The sequence below is a fragment of the Salmo trutta genome, unplaced genomic scaffold (assembly GCF_901001165.1).
Source record: "Salmo trutta unplaced genomic scaffold, fSalTru1.1, whole genome shotgun sequence".
NCBI classification, from domain to species: domain Eukaryota; kingdom Metazoa; phylum Chordata; class Actinopteri; order Salmoniformes; family Salmonidae; genus Salmo; species Salmo trutta.
In genome coordinates, this window is record NW_021822373.1 from 650,115 (window position 1) to 674,889 (window position 24,775).

At 41.4% G+C, this 24,775-nt stretch overlaps 1 protein-coding gene and 1 long non-coding RNA gene across 2 annotated transcripts; one reads left to right on the forward strand and one right to left on the reverse strand.

Moving 5' to 3' along the window:
• The first annotated feature begins 217 nt into the window (after positions 1 to 217).
• Positions 218 to 1,534, forward strand: LOC115182030 (zinc finger BED domain-containing protein 1-like). Its single transcript, XM_029743672.1, has one exon. The coding sequence runs from the start codon at positions 949 to 951 to the stop codon at positions 1,462 to 1,464; it is 516 nt and encodes a 171-aa protein (XP_029599532.1). The 5' UTR covers positions 218 to 948; the 3' UTR covers positions 1,465 to 1,534.
• Positions 1,535 to 2,073: 539 nt separating this feature from the next.
• Positions 2,074 to 2,953, reverse strand: LOC115182027 (uncharacterized). The gene is made up of 2 exons (XR_003873600.1): positions 2,920 to 2,953; positions 2,074 to 2,647 (listed from the first exon to the last, which is right to left on the reverse strand). It is a non-coding gene; the product is annotated as an uncharacterized LOC115182027 (long non-coding RNA).
• Positions 2,954 to 24,775: the final 21,822 nt, after the last annotated feature.

The window sequence follows — 24,775 nt, forward strand, 5'->3', positions numbered from 1 at the left end:
CTGGATTGAAAGAGCCAACTGCAAAGTAACTAGAAACTAATGTTGACACGTAGGTCGGCCTAAACATTGTGGAGTTTTTAGTGGAGTAGAAATATGAAGTAGCATTAAATACTAAGCATAAATACTAAGAACAACAACAAGAACGAAACATGAGTAAATGTACATACAGTATAGTCATCATTTATAAATTATACACAAATAATAATACATAAAAATCACTTACAGGATTCAAATTCAGAAAATAAATGAATATAATATTTGATATTTATGATTAGGACTGGCGTTGATTAAAAAAATAAACTATGAAACAAGAAAATATTAATGTAGAATATTTCTAAAGCTTGATTTTGGAAAGCACTTAGTTGTATGAGTGTGTTAAAGTGAAAACAGAGTCAAATTTCTCGCATAAGCACATTTGTTTAATAGTTTTTTTATGATTCTGACAGGACATGGCATGAATGACAAGCGCGTCACCCGGGCCATTTCTCTGTGCAAGAGAATTGTAAGCTGTTTTTCGTACAGCTGGAAGAAAAGGAGACGTCTTGCTGAAGTCCAGATTCAGCTGGGTCTGCCAAGTCACCAACTCATAACCGAGTCTGCCACACGCTGGGGATCAAGGCAGCAGATGATAGAGAGAGTCCTGGAGCAGGAAGGAGCACTGGCCAAAGTCCTGTCTAATGACAAAAAGACCAGGCACCTTGTCCCTACCTGACAGGACTTAGAGGTCCTAGAAGCAGTCCAAAAGGTCCTGAAACCTCTCCAGGACTTTACCGATGCTTTGTCAGGTGAGGAGTACGTCACTCTATCATATGTAAAACCTGTGCTGCACCTTATTAACGACAGTCTCCTGGCATGTGAAGAGGGTGATAGCGAGCTTTGCAAATCGATCAAGACCAGCATTGTTGAGTACCTCAACCGCAAGTATTCTGACCCAGCCACCTATTGGAGATGGCTTCATTTGTGGATCCACGCTTCAGGGCCACCTATATCCCAAGTGAAAAAGTTGATGCATTGAAGCACAGAGCTGTCTTGGAGGTGGAGACGCTACTGGCTGATCAGAGCAGCTGTCAACCGCCTTACCTACATGTGCCAACTGTGCCTGAGCCTGCAGATGGAGAAGCAGCAGTGGCACCAAAAGCTAAGACACTGGCAAGCTTCTTCAAGCAGCGCACAGCCACCACCACTGCGCCACCAACCAAGAGGGAGGCTATTGAAAATGAACTGTCAAGTTACTTGCAGTCAGCAAGTGTGGAGAGTGACACTGATCCCCTCAAGTGGTGGAAGGATCATGAAGTTGTCTTTCCAGCTCTGAGCCACCTGGCAAAAAAGTATCTCTTGGTACCAGCTACCAGTTCACCCTCCGAAAGGGTTTTCAGCTGCAGTGGCAATATCGTGACCTGCCACAGAGCATCTCTGAAGCCGGATGCCGTTGACAGGCTGGTGTTTCTCGCACAAAATCTTTAAACGAAGGAGGACACGCTTGTCTTCTAATGTCTACCTCAAGACAGCATTACTGTTTATCAAAGTAAAAAAAGAGGGGAAATGTTTATTGAGTTGATGGTCTGTTTCTTGTGCAACTGGTTGAGGCTGTTCAGATTAGAAATTGAGTTAACAAAAAGCAAATGGTAATCTCAGGCTGATGTTTAAAAAACATTTTCTCAAACTGAGTACTTTATTTTGTTCTTTATTTATATATAATTGCTGCCCTTACTAGGGTTTGTCATATTTTATTATTTAGTTATGTTCGTTATTTGCATCTGTGGATTTGTTAGAAAGGAGAAGAAATCTGTAATTTGATTTTAATAAGCCATTTAAAGTTGTCAAACTAAAAAAAGTTGACTTTTCTCATAAATATATATAATATTTATTTCAGAAAAAGATAGGCCTATTTTATTTTATAGGCTATTTTTGTTTAAGATATTTTTATTTATTTAAATGTGCACCTTATGGAGCTTTGATTTCAAAAAAGGTACTTCTGTTGTTATACAGTGTTTATGTTTACATGTTATTGTTATTTGAACAGCTGAGCATTTAATCTGAACCAGGTGAAGAGCCCTGTTTATTATTTATTCATTTGATTTTTCAACTGTTCACTGAAATAGCCGGTTTCAATAAAACTACTTGAGACATGTCATATCTGGCTTTGACTTTGACTGAACATTTGCTCTCACTTTGCGGAAAAAATATCGGGATAGATATCTTATATCGATATTCAGCCTAAATATATCGGGATATGACTTCTGGTCCATATCGCCCAGCCCTAGCTCAAGCATTAGTGAGCACATCTGCAGCAATAAGTGACTGACTGACCTGACAGGTGACTTGCCAGGTGACCTGCCATGATACTATGCCTTTAGAGGTGGGGGTGGAAATGCACTTGTTGTTCAGTCACTGCATGAATATTAAATATGGGTTATGCATATTACATTTTTTTTGTCCTCTAGTAAAACAAGTTGTTGTTGAACCAACTACCAATACTTCAATAAAATAGAGGACTATTACATATTGGCCTGTGTGTTTTCTTGCTGTGTTTCCATCCAGTAAAACTGTTAAGGAGAGAACCTTAGCATACAAAAGCTGTCCTCAATCTGCAGCTGGAAAGATGTCCAGTTCCAGTTATGATATTGGCAAATACTGTTTGTGGTTTCTGAAAGTACAGAATAAAGAGGAATTATTCATTAGAATACAATATAAGGATATAGCAATAAAACAATATTACAAATAACATAAAAATAGTTTTATTGCATTGACAAAATCCCAGATTTGAGTTCTAACAGTAAGAAAATAACTTTTGAGCTCCACAAGGGGGCAAGGCAGGGCAGAACAGAGCCATGCTGAATAGACCAAATAAACAAACCATGGTCATATGTTTTATTTTATTTAACTAGGCAAGTCATTTAACAACTAATTATTATTTACCTATGATGGCCTACACCGGCCAAACTCGGACAACGCTGGGCCAATTGTGCGCTGCCCTATGGGACTCCCAATCACAGCCAGTTGTGATACAGCCTGGATTTGAACCAGGGAGTCTGTAGTGACGTCTCTAGCACTGATGTGCAGTGCCTTTGACCGCTGCGCCACTAGGGAGTCATAAGGCCATGTAGCTTCAAAATACAACACAAGATAATACTTCTCTGACGCAATTAGCATTGTTTTACAGAGCTGATAGAAAAATGTAGCTAGCTACCTAAGCACGATTGAATATAACACCATAAAGGTTATAAAATGAGTAACGTTACCTCACGTGTCCGCGGTTATAAAGAATATACACAAATCTATTATGTGACAATAGAAACGACATACATAAACTATTACAACGTAATAATGCACTTACTTTGATAGAAACGCACACATTTCCAAAGTTATTATTAGTAAGGAAAACAATGAGGGCAACAGATGGAAAATGTGAACACGTGTGCAGATCCTGTTCTGACGGGAGATGAGCAAATGTCTGCAGACTTGAACTGCACAAACAATTGGAAAGTGCTTGGGGAATTTTGTCCCGGTCAGAAATGTCCCAAAAATTCAATTGTCCGCAAAAGTAAAAAAAAAAAAAGACTATTTTTATGTGAATGAATGAGGAGGCGGAACACACCTCAATTCAAACTGTTCTTAGAAAATAAAAACTTGTTAGAAAATCATTTGAAATTGAAGTTTGAAAACAGCCTATAAATAAAAACAGTCTGCGTGCTTTGGTTTGAGGGCAGCGCGGATTAAATGCACTGTTACGTAACAATCACATTCTGGAATGGAGAGAACATTCTAACATCACGAGTATAAAAAACTCACGCTGGGGCGACCGATAGAGATATCAGGAACTCATGCTGGGGCGACGATAGAGCTAGACCGATAGAGATATTAGGAACTCACGCTGGGGCGACCGATAGAGATATTAGGAACTCACCGCTGGGGCGACCGATAGAGATATTAGGAACTCACGCTGGGGCGACCGATAGAGATATTAGGAACTCACGCTGGGGCGACCGATAGAGATATTAGGAACTCACGCTGGGGCGACCGATAGAGATATTAGGAACTCACGCTGGGGCGACCGATAGAGATATTAGGAACTCACGCTGGGGCGACCGATAGAGATATTAGGAACTCACGCTGGGCGACCGTAGAGATTAGGAACTCACGCTGGGGCGACCATAGAGATATTAGGAACTCACGCTGGGGCGACCGATAGAGATATTAGGAACTCACGCTGGGGCGACCGATAGAGATATTAGGAACTCACGCTGGGGCGACCGATAGAGATATTAGGAACTCACGCTGGGGCGACCGATAGAGATATTAGGAACTCACGCTGGGGCGACCGATAGAGATATTAGGAACTCACGCTGGGGGCGACCGATATACATATTAGAACTCACGCTGGGGCGACCGATAGAGATATTAGGAACTCACGCTGGGGCGACCGATAGAGATATTAGGAACTCACGCTGGGGCGACCGATAGAGATATTAGGAACTCACGCTGGGGGCGACCGATAGAGATATTAGGAACTCACGCTGGGGCGACAGATAGATTAGAACTCAACGCCTGGGGCGACCGATAGAGAGATTAGGAACTCACGCTGGGGCGACCGATAGAGATATTAGGAACTCACGCTGGGGCGACCGATAGAGAGATAGAACTCACGCTGGGGCGACCGATAGAGATATTAGGAACTCACGCTGGGGCGACCGATAGAGATTATTAGGAACTCACGCTGGGGCGACCGATAGAGATATTAGGAACTCACGCTGGGGGCGACCGATAGAGATATTAGGAACTCACGCTGGGGCGCCGATAGAGATATTAGGAAGCTCCACGCTGGGGCGACCGATAGAGATATTAGGAACTCACAGCTGGGGCGACCGATAGAGATATTAGGAACTCACGCTGGGGCGACCGATAGAGATATAGGAACTCACGCTGGGGGCGACCGATAGAGATATTAGGAAACTCACGCTGGGGCGACCGATAGAGATATTAGGAACTCACGCTGGGGCGACCGATAGAGATATTAGGAACTCACCGCTGGGGCGACCGATAGAGATATTAGGAACTCCCGCTGGGGCGACCGATAGAGATATTAGGAACTCACGCTGGGGCGACCGATAGAGATATTAGGAAACTCACGCTGGGGCGAACCGATAGAGATATTAGGAACTCACGCTGGGGGCGACCGATAGAGATATTAGGAACTCACGCTGGGGCGACCGATAGAGATATTAGGAACTCACGCTGGGGCGACCGATAGAGATATTAGGAACTCACGCTGGGGCGACCGATAGAGATATTAGGAACTCACGCTGGGGCCGACCGAGTAGAGATATTAGGAACTAACGCTGGGGCGACCGTAGAGATATTAGGAACTCACGCTGGGGCGACCGATAGAGATATTAGGAACTCACGCTGGGGCGACCGATAGATATTAGAACCTCACGCTGGGGCGACCGATAGAGATATTAGGAACTCACTCTGGGGCGACCGATAGAGATTTAGGACTCACGCTGGGGCGACCGATAGAGATATTAGGAACTCCACGCTGGGGGCGACCGATAGAGATATTAGGAACTCACGCTGGGGCGACCGATAGAGATATTAGGAACTCACGCTGGGCGACCGATAGAGATATTAGGAACTCACGCTGGGGCGACCGATAGAGATATTAGGAACTCACAGCTGGGGCGACCGATAGAGATATTAGGAACTCACGCTGGGGGCGACCGATAGAGATATTAGGAACTCACGCTAGGGCGACCGATAGAGATATTAGGAACTCACGCTGGGGCAGAAGATAGCAGTTAGTTCAGTTTGATCTTATTAAAGACAGCTGTATCATTTTTTTATTCATTTTGACATATTGTAGCCTTCAAACAGAGCAAAAAAAAGTGGTCCCAAAAAATATGTCACAATGAATAAAAAAATGATACAGCTGTCTTTAATAAAATCAAACTGAACTAACTGCTATCTTGAAATGTTGAAAAGGTGTTTTTAAATAGGCATCCTATCATTTGAAAATTAGTTGAAAGGCTAAGTGATTCTCCTTCTGACAAGAAGCTGACAGCCTTCAAACAGAGCAAAAAAAGTGGTCCCAAAAAATATGTCAAAATGAATAAAAAAATGATACAGCTGTCTTTAATAAGATCAAACTGAACTAACTGCTATCTTGAAATGTTGAAAAAGTGTTGTCCACCACCTCTCTGAGGGCTCCTTGTCCACCACCTCTCTGAGGGCTCCTTGTCCACCACCTCTCTGAGGGCTCCTTGTCCACCTCCTCTCTGAGGGCTCCTTGTCCACCTCTCTGAGGGCTCCTTGTCCACCTCTCTGAGGGCTCCTTGTCCACCTCTCTGAGGGCTCCTTGTCCACCACCTCTCTGAGGGCTCCTTGTCCACCACCTCTCTGAGGGCTCCTTGTCCACCACCTCTCTGAGGGCTCCTTGTCCACCACCTCTCTGAGGGCTCCTTGTCCACCTCTCTGAGGGCTCCTTGTCCACCTCTCTGAGGGCTCCTTGTCCACCTCTCTGAGGGCTCCTTGTCCACCTCTCTGAGGGCTCCTTGTCCACCTCTCTGAGGGCTCCTTGTCCACCACCTCTCTGAGGGCTCCTTGTCCACCACCTCTCTGAGGGCTCCTTGTCCACCTCTCTGAGGGCTCCTTGTCCACCTCTCTGAGGGCTCCTTGTCCACCACCTCTCTGAGGGCTCCTTGTCCACCTCTCTGAGGGCTCCTTGTCCACCAGCTCTGATTTCGTCCTCTCCCTTGCTGTCTGTCTGCTCCATGTTGAAAGACATTGGAAGTGTTCACCCCCCCTTTTATTTGGTGACCAGTTGTGGTTCCACAATGTGAATCAATGATCAATAACCAGTATTCATGATGTATGTTATCATGTATCATACATGTCATCGACATGTTTGTACTTTAAACACATTTTATTACTGTAGGGTCTCTACATCCTTCTATAGCAGACAGACCAGTTTAACATCTATAGGTTTAGTGATTCATCATTAAGCTCAGTTGGATTAAGTGATGGTCAGGTGTATTTAGATAACAAGAGAATCATATGAAAGTATTGTGAACATTTCACTGTGAAAGACAATGACTTTATATGGAAGGTATTTCTAGATGAAACACTGATGAGGTTTTGGTGGAAAGTTACTGTGATTGTGTGTATTGAACCTATTGAAAATATGCTAAATGATGAGTTTGTACTAAGAGTTGTGAAGTGTAGCATTGCTTCTCTACTCCTCACAAATGGTAAAGCATTGGATTGGTGTTGGCATGGGTTAGAGGGAGTTTACATATACCAGTCATTTCCTGTTAAATCCATGAAGGGAAGTGGACAAGTTCACACTTAGAACGGAGAGATAATTGGGACACACCCCCATGTGTTCTGATAACTACAGGAATTAAACCATATTGAGGTTGTTGATTTATAGACAGACAGACAGAGACAGAGACAGAGACAGAGACAGACAGACAGACAGACAGACAGACAGACAGACAGACAGACAGACAGACAGACAGACAGACAGACAGACAGACAGACAGACAGACAGACAGACAGACAGACAGACAGACAGACAGACCATCAGGTAAAGTTGTGTAGATGAGGGAATATGTGATCAGAACCCCTCCAGTCTGGTTAACCACAGCTAGGTCCAGTATGGACTATCAATACCAGTCACCATTTACAATGTGACCCAGTTCAACGGGTCTGAACAGAACTGGGGGACGTCAGACATGAAGATGTCTAAACACAACTGGAATATCATTAGTTTGTGATTCCTTGTTAATGGATTTTCAATCAGGAACACAGAGGAACAACCTGACAACATAACAATGTTTGGGAGGGTGGAGATCTAATATTGTTTTGTGACAAACACTAAAGCATCTGTGTGGACCCTACTACAGTTTAACCAGCTCAGCTATAGACTACACCAGCATGACTAGTATCTATGTGGACCCTACTACAGTTTAACCAGCTCAGCTATAGACTACACCAGCATGACTAGTATCTATGTGGACCCTACTACAGTTTAACCAGCTCAGCTATAGACTACACCAGCATGACTAGTATCTATGTGGACCCTACTACAGTTTAACCAGCTCAGCTATAGACTACACCAGCATGACTAGTATCTATGTGGACCCTACTACAGTTTAACCAGCTCAGCTATAGACTACACCAGCATGACTAGTATCTATGTGGACCCTACTACAGTTTAACCAGCTCAGCAGTACCATTATAACTATAGAGATTAAACCCAGGATAGAGGGGCTGAGTGAATGTGGTCTGGACTCTGTGGAGGAGGGTCATTGTGTCAGAGACACTGTAGAAGGACAGAGTACCTGCCTTGTGATCCAGGTACACTCCTACTCTGGAGGACTGAGGGCCTGATACTTTAGTCTCAACATTATTGTGTCTGAAATAATAACCATCACTACAGCACAATAAACTCCAGGACTTGTTATTGAATCCAAATCTATTATCTGTCTCTGTTCTGCTGATGTCTTTATATGAGACTGCTGTAACAACACCACCAGTCCACTCCACCTCCCAGTAACAGCGTCCAGACAGACCCTCTCTACACAGAACCTGCCACCGGTTGGTGAATCTGTCTGGATGGTCAGGATATGGTTGAACTTGGCCTGTACAGGTCACCTTTCTGTTCCCTTCAGACAGAGAGAGCTGTGTGTGTGCTGTGTTTGGGTCCAGTGTGAGCTGACAGGAATCTGGGAGAAGAGCAGAGACCAATGAGGGGAGTCAGAACAATAAGTTAAGTCAGATACTGTATCTACCCTGTCTTTGATTAGAGCACAGCAGAGATCAAATCAGAGAAATATGAGGAGTCAGATAGATACCCAGTCTTTGATTAGATCTACTATTGCTATATATTTCTAGAGGGATTGTTAGGAGTGGCAGTAAAAAGAGACTGTTAGTTACTTCACTATAAAGAGACTCACATTGTAACAACTGTTCTCTGGTCTTGGGCTCTGGAGGCAGAACAACCTCCACTATATTCACTACAGACACACAAACACATTGACAGAGAGAGGGAATGTTATCATCATACCATATTCCACATGTATATGACTAGTAGGGAACTTTCAATGGTCTAAAGTTGATGTTCTGATTGTTTTCAACACACCTGTAGTGGAGATCTTGGTCCATTCTCCTTTAAGGAAGTCTTCTAGCTTCTCTCTCAGTTCAGACACAGTCTTACTCACATCTCCAAAGTACTGAAGAGGACGGACAACGGTGCTGGGTAAGTCTGAAGATACACTGATACTGGAGAGAGACTGATAACTCTGGAGAGAGAGAGACAGAGAGAGAGACAGAGAGAGAGAGACGGAGAGAGAGAGAGACAGAGGGACACAGAGAGAGGGACACAGAGAGAGAGACACAGAGAGAGAGGGACAGAGAGAGAGAGGGAGTGGGACAGAGAGAGAGAGAGAGAGAGAGAGAGAGGGACAGAGAGAGAGGGAGAGAGGGACAGAGAGAGAGAGACAGAGAGAGACAGAGAGAGAGAGGGACAGAGAGAGGGACAGAGAGAGAGAGAACAGAGAGAGAGGGACAGAGAGAGAGAGACAGAGAGAGAGAGAGAGGGACAGAGAGAGAGAGAGAACAGAGAGAGAGAGGGAGAGAGGGACAGAGAGAGAGAGGGACAGAGGGAGAGAGGGACAGAGAGAGAGAGGGACAGAGAGAGAGAGGGACAGAGAGAGAGAGGGACAGAGAGAGAGAGAGAGAGGGGGACAGAGAGAGAGAGAGAGGGACAGAGAGAGAGAGGGGGACAGAGAGAGAGGGACAGAGAGAGAGAGGGAGAGAGGGACAGAGAGAGAGAGACAGAGAGGGACAGAGAGAGAGAGAGGGGGGACAGAGAGAGAGAGAGAGAGAGGGACAAGAGAGAGAGAGAGAGGGGGACAGAGAGAGAGAGGGAGAGAGGGACAGAGAGAGAGAGACAGAGAGAGAGAGACAGAGAGGACAACATAATGATTGAGATGAATAGTTTCACATGAAGTTAATTTCATATCACATGTAACAAGACAGTTTAGTTACCTGGAGGAAATGGATGTGATCCTCTGTGTGTGAGAGCTGCTCCAGCTCAGTGCTTCTCTTCCTCAGCTCAGCTATCTCCTGCTTCAGTTGCTCCAGGACTCCTTCAGCTTCACTCACTTGAGCCTTCTCTTGGGCTCTGATCAGCTCCTTCACCTCAGAGCTCCTTCTCTCAATGGAGCGGATCAGCTCAGTAAAGATCTGATCACTGTCCTCCACTGCTGCCTGTGCAGAGCGCTGTTAAGAGAGAAGAGAGAGAGAAGAGAGAGAGAAGAGAGAGAGAAGAGAGAGAGAAGAAGAGAGAGAAGAAGAGAGAGAAGAAGAGAGAGAAGAAGAGAGGGACAGAGAGAGAGAGAGAGAGAGAGACAGAGAGAGAGAGAGGAAGGAGAGAGGGACACACAGAGAGAGAGAGAGAGAGAGAGAGAGAGAGAGAGAGAGAGAGAGAGAGAGAGGGACAGAGAGGGACAGAGAGGGACACACAGAGAGAGAGAGACACAGAGAGAGACACAGAGAGAGAGAGGGACAGAGAGGGACACAGAGAGAGAGAGAGAGAGAGACAGAGAGAGAGAGAGAGGAAGGAGAGAGAGAGAGAGAGAGGGACACAGAGAGAGAGAGAGGGACACAGAGAGAGAGAGAGAGAGAGAGAGAGAGAGAGAGAGGGACAGAGAGGGACACACAGAGAGAGAGAGAGAGAGAGAGAGAGAGAGAGACACAGAGAGGGACAGAGAGGGACAGAGAGAGAGAGAGAGGGACAGAGAGAGAGGGACAGAGAGAGAGAGAGAGAGATGGACAAGAGAGAGAGAGAGAGAGAGAGAGGGAGAGGGAGAGAGAGAGAGAGAGACACAGAGAGAGAGAGAGAGAGACAGAGGGACAGAGAGAGAGAGACAGAGGGACAGAGAGAGAGACAGAGGGACAGAGAGAGAGAGAGAGAGAGAGAGGGACAGAGAGAGAGAGAGAGAGGGACAGAGAGAGAGAGAAGAGGGACAGAGAGAGAGAGAAGAGAGGGACAGAGAGAGAGGGACAGAGAGGGGCAGAGAGAGAGGGACAGAGAGAGAGGGACAGAGAGAGAAAGGGACAGAGAGAGAGAGGGACAGAGAGAGAGAGAGAGAGAGAGAGAGAGGAGGGACAGAGAGAGACAGAGAGGGACAGAGTGAGAGAGAGGGACAGAGACAGAGAGAGAGAGAGGGACAGAGAGAGAGAGAGAGAGAGGGACAGAGAGAGAGAAAGGGACAGAGAGAGAGAAAGAGGGACAGAGAGAGAGAGAGGGACAGAGAGAGAGAGAGAGAGAGAGCGAGAGGGACAGAGAGAGAGAGAGGGACAGAGAGAGAGACAGAGGGAGAGAGGGACAGAGAGAGAGAGAGAGGGACAAGAGAGAGAGAGAGAGAGAGAGAGGGACAGAGAGAGAGAGGGACAGAGAGACAGAGAGAGAGAGAAGAGAGGGACAGAGAGAGAGAGAGGGACAGAGAGACAGAGAGAGAGAAGAGAGGGACAGAGAGAGAGAGAGAGGGACAGAGAGAGAGAGAGAGAGAGACAGAGAGAGAGAGAGGGACAGAGAGAGAGAGAGAGAGAGAGGGACAGAGAGAGAGAGAGAGATGGACAGAAAGAGAGAGAGAGGGACAGAGAGAGAGAGAGAGGGACAGAGAGAGAGAGAGAGAGAGTGAGGGACAGAGAGAGAGAGAGAGACAGGGAGGGACAGAGAGAGAGAGATAGCAGTTAGTTAATATTATCTCTACTTGCAAATTCATATAGACTTTTCTATTGTGTTATTGACTGTATGTTAGTTTATTCCATGTGTAACTCTGTGTTGTTGTTTGTGTCACACTGCTTTGCTTTATCTTGGCCAGGTCGCAGTTGTAAATGAGAACTTGTTCTCTACTAGCCTACCTGGTTAAATAAAGGACTTGTTCTCAACTAGCCCACCTGGTTAAATAAAGGACTTGTTCTCAACTGGCCTACCTAGTTAAATAAAGGTTTCATTAAAAAGTGTGGCAATAACTTAACTTTTCATTATTTAGACAGACTCCTCTAAATAATAAATATAATAAAATAACAAACAGTTAAATGATAAGTACTATACATAGGTTTTATTTAAAAAAATAACAATAGACCCTATTTAGTATTATAATGGTATTTACTAACATAATATTATTACTATAATAGTTTCTAAACGTGTTCTAGGCTACCCTACCATAGAATTAGGGTTCAGGATAAAATAGGTTATACGTAGGGTTAGAGTTTCTGTACAGTACTTTGTGACATCTGCTGATGTAAAAAGGTCTTTATAAATACATTTGATTGATTGTTAGGTTCAGGGTATTTAAAGAGATAAACTGTATGTGTTTATATCTCTCTTGCTCCCCCCTGTGGTCTTCTGTGGGAACTACATACCTCATTCACCACACTTGATAGGCTCATAATCTGAGGTAGCAACTGAGTCAGAGACACAAATCAATGATCTCCACCTATCCATTAGGTTTACAACTCAGTGAACCTGCGCAGCATTCTCTCTATTTGATGTCTACGAACCAACAGATTTCAACACATATCAAATTACCCAGCAGCCATTTAGAAACAAATAAAAAAAGGTTAGTTCTTTTTTTTCTTCTTCTTCTGACTGTTTAAATCGGCCACATCTTGAAAAAGGGAACAGGGACGTGCGATTTGTTGAGAATTTACACCTTTTTATATATAAAAAAATATATATATACAGTTAACCATGACCAGAACATGTTTAACGTTTGAAGGCTTTGCGCCAACCATGCCTGTAGGCCACTACAATCAATAACCAGGTGAACAGTGAGCTTCCTCACCAAGTAGCTGTAACCTAGTTAATAATAAGTTACCTGATATAAACCTACAAGATTAGTTAATAATAAGTTACCTGAGGTAAACCTACAAGGATAGTTAATAATAAGTTACCTGAGGTAAACAAGGATGGTTAATAATAAGTTACCTGAGGTAAACCTACAAGGATAGTTAATAATAAGTTACCTGAGGTAAACAAGGATGGTTAATAATAAGTTACCTGAGGTAAACCTACAAGGTTAGTTAATAATAAGTTACCTGAGGTAAACCTACAAGGATAGTTAATAATAAGTTACCTGAGGTAAACCTACAAGGATAGTTAATAATAAGTTACCTGAGGTAAACCTACAAGGTTAGTTAATAATAAGTTACCTGAGGTAAACCTACAAGGATAGTTAATAATAAGTTACCTGAGTTAAACCTACAAGGATGGTTAATAATAAGTTACCTGAGGTAAACCTACAAGGATAGTTAATAATAAGTTACCTGAGGTAAACAAGGATGGTTAATAATAAGTTACCTGAGGTAAACCTACAAGGTTAGTTAATAATAAGTTACCTGAGGTAAACCTACAAGGATAGTTAATAATAAGTTACCTGAGGTAAACCTACAAGGATAGTTAATAATAAGTTACCTGAGGTAAACCTACAAGGTTAGTTAATAATAAGTTACCTGAGGTAAACCTACAAGGATAGTTAATAATAAGTTACCTGAGGTAAACCTACAAGGATAGTTAATAATAAGTTACCTGAGGTAAACCTACAAGGATAGTTAATAATAAGTTACCTGAGGTAAACCTACAAGGTTAGTTAATAATAAGTTACCTGAGGTAAACCTACAAGGTTAGTTAATAATAAGTTACCTGAGGTAAACCTACAAGGATAGTTAATAATAAGTTACCTGAGGTAAACCTACAAGGTTAGTTAATAATAAGTTACCTGAGGTAAACCTACAAGGATAGTTAATAATTAGTTACCTGAGGTAAACCTACAAGGTTAGTTAATAATAAGTTACCTGAGGTAAACCTACAAGGATAGTTAATAATAAGTTACCTGAGGTAAACCTACAAGGATAGTTAATAATAAGTTACCTGAGGTAAACCTACAAGGATAGTTAATAATAAGTTACCTGAGGTAAACCTACAAGGATAGTTAATAATAAGTTACCTGAGGTAAACCTACAAGATTAGTTAATAATAAGTTACCTGAGGTAAACCTACAAGGATAGTTAATAATTAGTTACCTGAGGTAAACCTACAAGGTTAGTTAATAATAAGTTACCTGAGTTAAACCTACAAGGATAGTTAATAATAAGTTACCTGAGGTAAACCTACAAGGATAATTAATAATAAGTTACCTGAGGTAAACCTACAAGGTTAGTTAATAATAAGTTACCTGAGGTAAACCTACAAGGATAGTTAATAATAAGTTACCTGAGGTAAACCTACAAGGATAGTTAATAATAAGTTACCTGAGGTAAACCTACAAGGATAGTTAATAATAAGTTACCTGAGGTAAACCTACAAGGATAGTTAATAATAAGTTACCTGAGGTAAACCTACAAGGATAGTTAATAATAAGTTACCTGAGGTAAACCTACAAGGTTAGTTAATAATAAGTTACCTGAGGTAAACCTACAAGGATAGTTAATAATAAGTTACCTGAGGTAAACCTACAAGGTTAGTTAATAATAAGTTACCTGAGGTAAACCTACAAGGATAGTTAATAATAAGTTACCTGAGGTAAACCTACAAGGATAGTTAATAATAAGTTACCTGAGGTAAACCTACAAGGATAGTTAATAATAAGTTACCTGAGGTAAACCTACAAGGTTAGTTAATAATAAGTTACCTGAGGTAAACCTACAAGGATAGTTAATAATAAGTTACCTGAGGTAAACCTACAAGGTTAGTTAATAATAAGTTACCTGAGGTAAACCTACAAGGTTAGTTAATAATAAGTTACCTGAGGTAAACCTACAAGGATAGTTAATAATAAGTTACCTGAGGTAAACCTACAAGGATAGTTAATAATAAGTTACCTGAGGTAAACCTACAAGAATAGTTAATAATAAGTTACCTGAGGTAAACCTACAAGGTTAGTTAATAATCAGTTACCTGAGGTAAACCTACCAGGTTAGTTAATAATAAGTTACCTGAGGTAAACCTACAAGGATAGTTAATAATAAGTTACCTGAGGTAAACCTACAGGGATAGTTAATAATAAGTTACCTGAGGTAAACCTACCAGGTTAGTTAATAATAAGTTACCTGAGGTAAACCTACAAGGATAGTTAATAATAAGTTACCTGAGGTAAACCTACAAGGTTAACGCGGGCTGGAAGAGAATTACTTCAAAACCACAGCAAACAGCTGATTGGACATTTAGTAATATTATATATATATAATATTATATCACTGGGCTCCTCTGTGCTAACAAACCCTGTGTACCACCCCTCCCCTGTTTAACCTTGAATTTCGTTCAGAAAAACACTTCCACATTTAGCAAAACGAACCAACTCTTTACGGATCTGTTCGTCCGTAATAAACGGAGGCAGATTAGACACCACTACTCTTGTCGAAATCGGCACCAACACAACCCCTCACATCAGGGGCGGAAATCCCGGGGGGGACTTGGGGGACACGACCCCCCATCCTGGTAAAAATATGATTTGTCCCCCCCAATATATCACTGAAACATAACTAGGTAATTTAAATAATATTAATAATACGCAATGAAAGCAATTGTGCTGATTATAGACACTTAATAGCGCGTTTTTAAGTTTCAAAAGATTGCAACCCCCCCACCCTTTGCCTCACAATGGTTTGATCCACTGCCAGTTCCTTAGTTTGCTAGGTAACAGAGAGGTCGTATCTACTGTCTGAAAGGCACTCAATGCACGTAACTGACGTGAGGTTAATCCAGTCAATCGCGCACACAATATGCAGAGCTAGCGCGCAAATATTAACTATTAAGCTAGCTAGTACCTATTCCATTTATGTGGCGTCGTCAAAGATGGAATCAGCATGCAGATGATGTAAGTTAGTGCTTCAAAGTCCCTGTGATAAGGTTAGCGATAAACTGAAATCCAAACTGAACAGAACTACACTCTCTTCTACCATTGTCTTAAACATATTTAATGGTCTCGTTGCAAAAGCTAAATTGTCGCAAGTGAACTTTTATTTATTTATTTTATTTCACCTTTATTTAACCCGGGTAGCAAAGATTATAGCAAACACCACTGAAACTGAATTGGTGCTCGCTAGCTTCGCAAATTCAGCTATTGTTGGAAGCCAGCCAATATGAAACAAACTATTAAAATTACAAAAGGTTGCAGCATATGTTGTGTAAATGGTGAACTCATACAGCTGTCAACTCTTGTCATTTTAATCCATTTCACATTTGCTAGCTACCTTTTAGATCGAAGCCCAAATAGAATGATTGAAGATGATAGAAGCCCATCTCCTACTGTAAATAACCTACACACTGTGTGTGTGTGTGTAGCCAGCCAGCCAGCCAGGTAGAAAAATGGCAGAAAAATAAAAGACAGACATCAGAGTATTTTTCAATACACCAAAACGCATAGTAAGAACCCTAGTAGCCTAATATCTCAAAGACTAGTTGATAAAATGTTCAGAAGAAAGAAATGAAATGCTAATGGAAATGTTTCACAATGATGTCATTAGGCAGAGCAGGCAACAGATGGCACACAGACAGCAGAGTTGGGGACAGATATGCAGGGACAGACTGGCAGAGACAGGGAGTCTCAGGTAAGTTTGTTGAGTCTTTGTTTGGCAACATTATGAAAGGTTATCAATTTTTTTTACTTGTAATATAGGAACATAATTGGAAAATGCCACGGATACCCCCACTCTCAACTTAAACTGGTGACTGAACTAAGATTTGTTAAAGGCAATGGTATTGCTGTTGTGAGTAGTTGTGTAGTTTTGGGTACCGGTAGTTAGGAGTACGACAAACACCTTATTTCTTTGGTTCCTCAATATACATTTACCATATTACAATGTAGGCTATGTGTTACAGCACTACTTTTGGTGTCCCCCTCAGGAATTGCTCTTGAGAAAATTTCATGTAATTGTCCCCTCCAAAGTTGATATCAGATTTTCGCCCCTGCCTCACATAAATCATACTGGTAACTAGCCGGGCAACAAGACTCACCTTTTACATTACCACAACCTACGCCTTGTTCATTCTGGATACAGAGTGTATATGTTCCTCTCCCACCTGTTCATCGACCAGGATCAATAATTCCTCCACACCATTCTGGATACAGAGTGTATATGTTCCTCTCCCACCTGTTCACCGACCAGGATCAATAATTCCTCCACACCATTCTGGATACAGAGTGTATATGTTCCCACCTGTTCACCGACCAGGATCAATAATTCCTCCACACCATTCTCCACAACGCACCTGAAGAGACAGCGTTTCTTCTCCACTCGGTTGAGGCCATCAAACTACCCTACTCCCCCCTCAACTCTAACCGATAAACAGCGGAAAACCAATAAACAAACCCTCCCACCATGAGAAAATACATTTGGAAAATAGGCAAAAGAATAGCTGCTTCTTCACGAACGACAAAACCTCACGTTACCAACTTCTTCTTCTTCTATGGTATAATGGAGGTCCTCAAACCAACGTTAAAGGAGCATGGCGCCTCCTACTGTGCTGGAGTGTGTTCAATCACGGTTTACACCATTTCTAAATCCTCCTACCTAACTCAGTACTTCTGAGAAAATAAAAAAGAGTCCTAGTAACTTCTAATAGACCCTCCCCCATCCCCCAAATCCCTTCCAAACCCCCCCAACCCCGTCCAACCTCAATGACCCTACACTTCAATCTTTCCCTCTCTTCAACATCCTTACAACAATATAACAACACATGCTCCACCATTTCATTGACAATACCCTCCATTTACATTTGACAAAATACATTTGGAAAATAGGCTCTCAATTCTCCTTAATAACATTAATACCTCCAATAGTAGGTCACTCCTAATAGATTTACCAGATGATAAACTATTCAATACAGACAGAGAATCTGAGGATACTATAATTCTAACAGGTTGTACGTCCTCCACCCACTGGAGGAAACTATTATCACCAACAGTTCAACTGAGTACACTGACAGTTCATCTGTCACTACACTCATTAAAACCCACTACCCCATTCCACTACTTTGACCCTATCTGCTCCTGCACCAGGCCAACTAACCCTACACTCATTAAAACCCACTACCCCATTCCACTACTTTGACCCTATCTGCTCCTGCACCAGGCCAACTAACCCTACACTCATTAAAACCCACTACCCCCATTCCACTACTTTGACCCTATCTGCTCCTGCACCAGGCCAACTAACCCTACACTCATTAAAACCCACTACCCCATTCCACTACTTTGACCCTATCTGCTCCTGCACCAGGCCAACTAACCCTACACTCATTAAAACCCACTACCCCATTCCACTACTTTGACCCTATCTGCTCCTGCACCAGGCCAACGACCTGGGAGGACGGGACACCACCACTCAACACACCCTGGAACTCTTCTGAAGTCAAATCTAGTATGACCAAATACTTCTCTGCAGCTGCCACCAAAACACATTTTCTTTCTGTGATTTACATTCCATTACTGCGGTACAGTTGATAACCATTTGCTATGAACACTAAGAAGCCAACCTTACTGAAGCATATATCACTGGTTGGCCCATCCCTCTGTGCTGTCACAGATCTACTACTCACAGGGATCCTCTCAGGATCCCTCAGCCTTGACCCATCCTCCTCTACTTTCTGCACTGCCTCAGCAGTGACAACCTGTTCCCAACAGTGGGGTCAGTGGGATTGGATAGGGGCCACTCTACCTCTCTCTCTCTCTCTCTCTCTCTGACTGGAGGAGACAGGTGAAATGGTGTGTCTCCTCTGGTCAACAATACTCACCTTGAGAGACTCCACAGCCTGTTGGAGCTCCTTCAGCTCCTTCTCTCTCTCTCTCTCTCTCTCTCTCTGACTGGAGGAGACAGGTGAAATGGTGTGTCTCCTCTGGTCAACAATACTCACCTTGAAAGACTCCACAGCCTGTTGGAGCTCCTTCAGCTCCTTCTCTCTCTCCTGGAATCTCTGCTGGACCTTCTGCTGACTCATCCCCAGCTGCCTCTGTGGAGAATCACTCTTCAATGAGCTATCAAGCTTTATTAGTCCAGTAGATCAATAGTATAGTAATGTGACATAGGGCCCATAGAGAGGAAGGTCTAAAAAATGGATGGTCCATTTACTAAATTATATTTATTTGTTGCTATGTGAATGATTATAGTTTTTATGGTAGGACTACATGTATCAACAGGTTGAGACTGAACTTTGGACTCATAAAAGGCCCTTCAGAATGATAATAGTGTTTGACATTATAAAATGGTGATACATCTGGAGAATCTGGGTTAACATATCTATATACTCAAGGTTTGTGTTCATATTTGTTCTGCTGAGGATCCATTTCATTTCAATGATCTCATATTCAAACAGCCTTAGTTCCTACTGTATCTTTAATTCTTTGTTTATCAGACAGTCACCAACAAGTTGTTCTGGTCTTACCTGTTTCTCAGTCCTCTCTGCTGCAGCTGACACTGTATCATGGCCTTTATGTTCATCCATCACACACATCAGACAGATACACTGCTGATCGGTACGACAGTAAACCTCCAGCAGTTTGTCATGATGAGAGCAGATCTTCTCCTGTAGTTGTGCGGTGGCTTTGACCAGCTTGTGCTTCTTGAAAGCAGGAGATTCATAGTGAGGTTGGAGGTGAGTCTCACAGTAAGAGGCCAGACACACCAGACAGGACATGAGGGCTTTCTGCTTTCTGGTCCCAGTGCAGACATCACACGCCACATCTCCAGGTCCAGCATAGCACAGAGCAGGAGGGGGAGCAGCCTGGAGTCCTGTCTTCCTCAGTTTCTCCACCAGCTCAGCCAACATGTTATTTTTCCTCAGATTAGGCCTCGGACTGAAGGTCTGTCTGCACTGAGGACAGCTATAGACCCCTTTCAGAACATCCTGATCCCAGCAGCCCTCAATACAGCTCCTACAGTAACTGTGTCCACAGGGGATGGTGACTGGTTCCTTCAGTAGATCCAGACAGACAGAACAACAGAACTGGTCCTGGTCCAGCAGAACTCCCTGTTGAGCCATTTGGACGGTTGTTCACTCTCACACAGACAGACGACACAGAGACTCAGATCAGTTTTGTTTCCTCAGAAGAGAGTTTGTGAAGGGGGATGGACTTCCTGGTTCTGCCAGAGGGGTGGGGTTAGAGGGAGGGAGGAAGGGGTTAGAGGAATGCAGGAAGAGAGAGAGGAACTGCAAGCAACATCAAGAGGGAGACAAATAGTTTTGTTCTAATGTTAGAGCCCTAAACATATAAATAGTGTTAACCCAGTATCAGTATCAATAGTGTTAACCCAGTATCAGTATCAATAGGGTTAACCCAGTATCAGTATCAATAGTGTTAACACAGTATCAGTATCAATAGGGTTAACCCAGAATCAGTATCAATAGTGTTAACACAGTATCAGTATCAATAGGGTTAACCCAGAATCAGTATCAATAGTGTTAACCCAGTATCAGTATCAATAGGGTTAACCCAGTATCAGTATTAATAGTGTTAACCCAGTATCAGTATTAATAGTGTTAACCCAGTATCAGTATCAATAGTGTTAACCCAGTATCAGTATAAATAGTGTTAACCCAGAATCAGTATCAATAGTGTTAACCCAGTATCAGTATCAATAGGGTTAACCCAGTATCAGTATCAATAGTGTTAACCCAGTATCAGTATCAATAGGGTTAACCCAGTATCATTATGAATAGTGTTAACCCAGTATCAGTATCAATAGTGTTAACCCAGTATCAGTATTAATAGTGTTAACCCAGTATCAGTATTAATAGTGTTAACCCAGTAACAGTATCAATAGTGTTAACCCAGTATCAGTATCAATAGGGTTAACCCAGTATCAGTATCAATAGGGTTAACCCAGTATCAGTATCAATAGGGTTAACCCAGTATCAGTATAAATAGTGTTAACCCAGTATCAGTATCAATAGGGTTAACCCAGTATCAGTATAAATAGTGTTAACCCAGTATCAGTATCAATAGGGTTAACCCAGTATCAGTATTAATAGGGTTAACCCAGTATCAATATTAATAGGGTTAACCCAGTATCAGTATCAATAGTGTTAACCCAGTATCAGTATTAATAGTGTTAACCCAGTATCAGTATCAATAGTGTTAACCCAGTATCAGTATAAATAGTGTTAACCCAGTATCAGTATTAATAGGGTTAACCCAGTATCAGTATAAATAGTGTTAACCCAGTATCAGTATCAATAGTGTTAACCCAGTATCAGTATTAATAGGGTTAACCCAGTATCAGTATTAATAGTGTTAACCCAGTATCAGTATCAATAGTGTTAACCCAGTATCAGTATCAATAGGGTTAACCCAGTATCAGTGTTAATAGTGTTAACCCAGTATCAGTATTAATAGGGTTAACCCAGTATCAGTATTAATAGTGTTAACCCAGTATCAGTATTAATAGGGTTAACCCAGTATCAGTATAAATAGTGTTAACCCAGTATCAGTATCAATAGTGTTAACCCAGTATCAGTATTAATAGGGTTAACCCAGTATTAATAGGGTTAACCCAGTATCAGTATCAATAGTGTTAACCCAGTATCAATAGTGTTAACCCAGTATCAGTATCAATAGGGTTATCTCAGTATCAATAGGGTTAACCCAGTATCAGTATAAATAGTGTTAACCCAGTATCAGTATCAATAGTGTTAACCCAGTATCAGTATCAATAGGGTTAACCCAGTATCAGTATTAATAGGGTTAACCCAGTATCAGTATTAGTAGTGTTAACCCAGTATCAGTATTAATAGTGTTAACCCAGTATCAGTATCAATAGGGTTAACCCAGTATCAGTATTAATAGTGTTAACCCAGTATCAGTATCAATAGGGTTAACCCAGTATCAGTATCAATAGGGTTAACCCAGTATCAGTATTAATAGTGTTAACCCAGTATCAGTATCAATAGTGTTAACCCAGTATCAGTATCAATAGTGTTAACCCAGTATCAGTATTAATAGGGTTAACCCAGTATCAGTATCAATAGTGTTAACCCAGTATCAGTATAAATAGTGTTAACCCAGTATCAGTATAAATAGGGTTAACCCAGTATCAGTATCAATAGTGTTAACCCAGTATCAGTATCAATAGTGTTAACCCAGTATCAGTATTAATAGGGTTAACCCAGTATCAGTATTAATAGTGTTAACCCAGTATCAGTATTAATAGTGTTAACCCAGTATCAGTGTTAACAGGGTTAACCCAGTATCAGTATTAATAGGGTTAACCCAGTATCAGTATTAATAGGGTTAACACAGTATCAGTATCAATAGTGTTAACCCAGTATCAGTATCAATAGGGTTAACCCAGTATCAGTATTAATAGGGTTAACCCAGTATCAATAGGGTTAACCCAGTATCAGTATTAATAGTGTTAACCCAGTATCAGTATCAATAAGGTTAACCCAGTATCAGTATCAATAGTGTTGTACCAGTATCAGTATTAATAGTGTTAACCCAGTATCAGTATTAATAGTGTTAACCCAGTATCAGTATGAATAGGGTTAACCCAGTATCAGTATCAATAGTGTTAACCCAGTATCAGTATCAATAGTGTTAACCCAGTATCAGTATTAATAGTGTTAACCCAGTATCAGTATTAATAGTGTTAACCCAGTATCAGTATGAATAGGGTTAACCCAGTATCAGTATCAATAGTGTTAACCCAGTATCAGTATCAATAGTGTTAACCCAGTATCAGTATCAATAGGGTTAACCCAGTATCAGTATTAATAGGGTTAACCCAGTATCAGTATTAATAGTGTTAACCCAGTATCAGTATCAATAGGGTTAACCCAGTATCAGTATTAATAGTGTTAACCCAGTATCAGTATCAATAGTGTTAACCCAGTATCAGTATCAATAGGGTTAACCCAGTATCAGTATCAATAGTGTTAACCCAGTATCAGTATTAATAGTGTTAACCCAGTATCAGTATCAATAGGGTTAACCCAGTATCAGTATTAATAGTGTTAACCCAGTATCAGTATTAATAGTGTTAACCCAGTATCAGTATTAATAGTGTTAACCCAGTATCAGTATTAATAGGGTTAACCCAGTATCAGTATTAATAGGGTTAACCCAGTATCAGTATTAATAGGGTTAACCCAGTATCAGTATTAATAGTGTTAACCCAGTATCAGTATCAATAGGGTTAACCCAGTATCAGTATCAATAGGGTTAACCCAGTATCAGTATCAATAGGGTTAACCCAGTATCAGTGTTAATAGGGTTAACCCAGTATCAGTATAAACAGGGTTAACCCAGTATCAGTATTAATAGGGTTAACCCAGTAACAGTATAAATAGGGTTAACCCAGTATCAGTATTAATAGGGTTAACCCAGTATCAGTATCAATAGTGTTAACCCAGTATCAGTATCAATAGTGTTAACCCAGTATCAGTATCAATAGGGTTAACCCAGTATCAGTATCAATAGGGTTAACCCAGTATCAGTATTAATAGTGTTAACCCAGTATCAGTATTAATAGTGTTAACCCAGTATCAGTATCAATAGTGTTAACCCAGTATCAGTATTAATAGTGTTAACCCAGTATCAGTATCAATAGTGTTAACCCAGTATCAGTATCAATAGGGTTAACCCAGTATCAGTATCAATAGGGTTAACCCAGTATCAGTATTAATAGGGTTAACCCAGTATCAGTATTAATAGTGTTAACCCAGTATCAGTATTAATAGTGTTAACCCAGTATCAGTATCAATAGTGTTAACCCAGTATCAGTATCAATAGGGTTAACCCAGTATCAGTATCAATAGGGTTAACCCAGTATCAGTATTAATAGGGTTAACCCAGTATCAGTATTAATAGTGTTAACCCAGTATCAGTATCAATAGTGTTAACCCAGTATCAGTATTAATAGTGTTAACCCAGTATCAGTATCAATAGTGTTAACCCAGTATCAGTATCAATAGTGTTAACCCAGTATCAGTATTAATAGGGTTAACCCAGTATCAGTATTAATAGTGTTAACCCAGTATCAGTATTAATAGTGTTAACCCAGTATCAGTATTAATAGGGTTAACCCAGTATCAGTATCAATAGGGTTAACCCAGTATCAGTATCAATAGTGTTAACCCAGTATCAGTATCAATAGTGTTAACCCAGTATCAGTATCAATAGGGTTAACCCAGTATCAGTATTAATAGTGTTAACCCAGTATCAGTATCAATAGGGTTAACCCAGTATCAGTATAAATAGGGTTAACCCAGTATCAGTATTAATAGGGTTAACCCAGTATCAGTATCAATAGTGTTAACCCAGTATCAGTATTAATAGTGTTAACCCAGTATCAGTATCAATAGGGTTAACCCAGTATCAGTATTAATAGGGTTAACCCAGTATCAGTATTAATAGTGTTAACCCAGTATCAGTATCAATAGGGTTAACCCAGTATCAATAGGGTTAACCCAGTATCAGTATCAATAGGGTTAACCCAGTATCAGTATTAATAGTGTTAACCCAGTATCAGTATCAATAGGGTTAACCCAGTATCAGTATTAATAGTGTTAACCCAGTATCAGTATCAATAGTGTTAACCCAGTATCAGTATTAATAGGGTTAACCCAGTATCAGTATTAATAGTGTTAACCCAGTATCAGTATCAATAGGGTTAACCCAGTATCAGTATCAATAGTGTTAACCCAGTATCAGTATCAATAGGGTTAACCCAGTATCAGTATCAATAGTGTTAACCCAGTATCAGTATC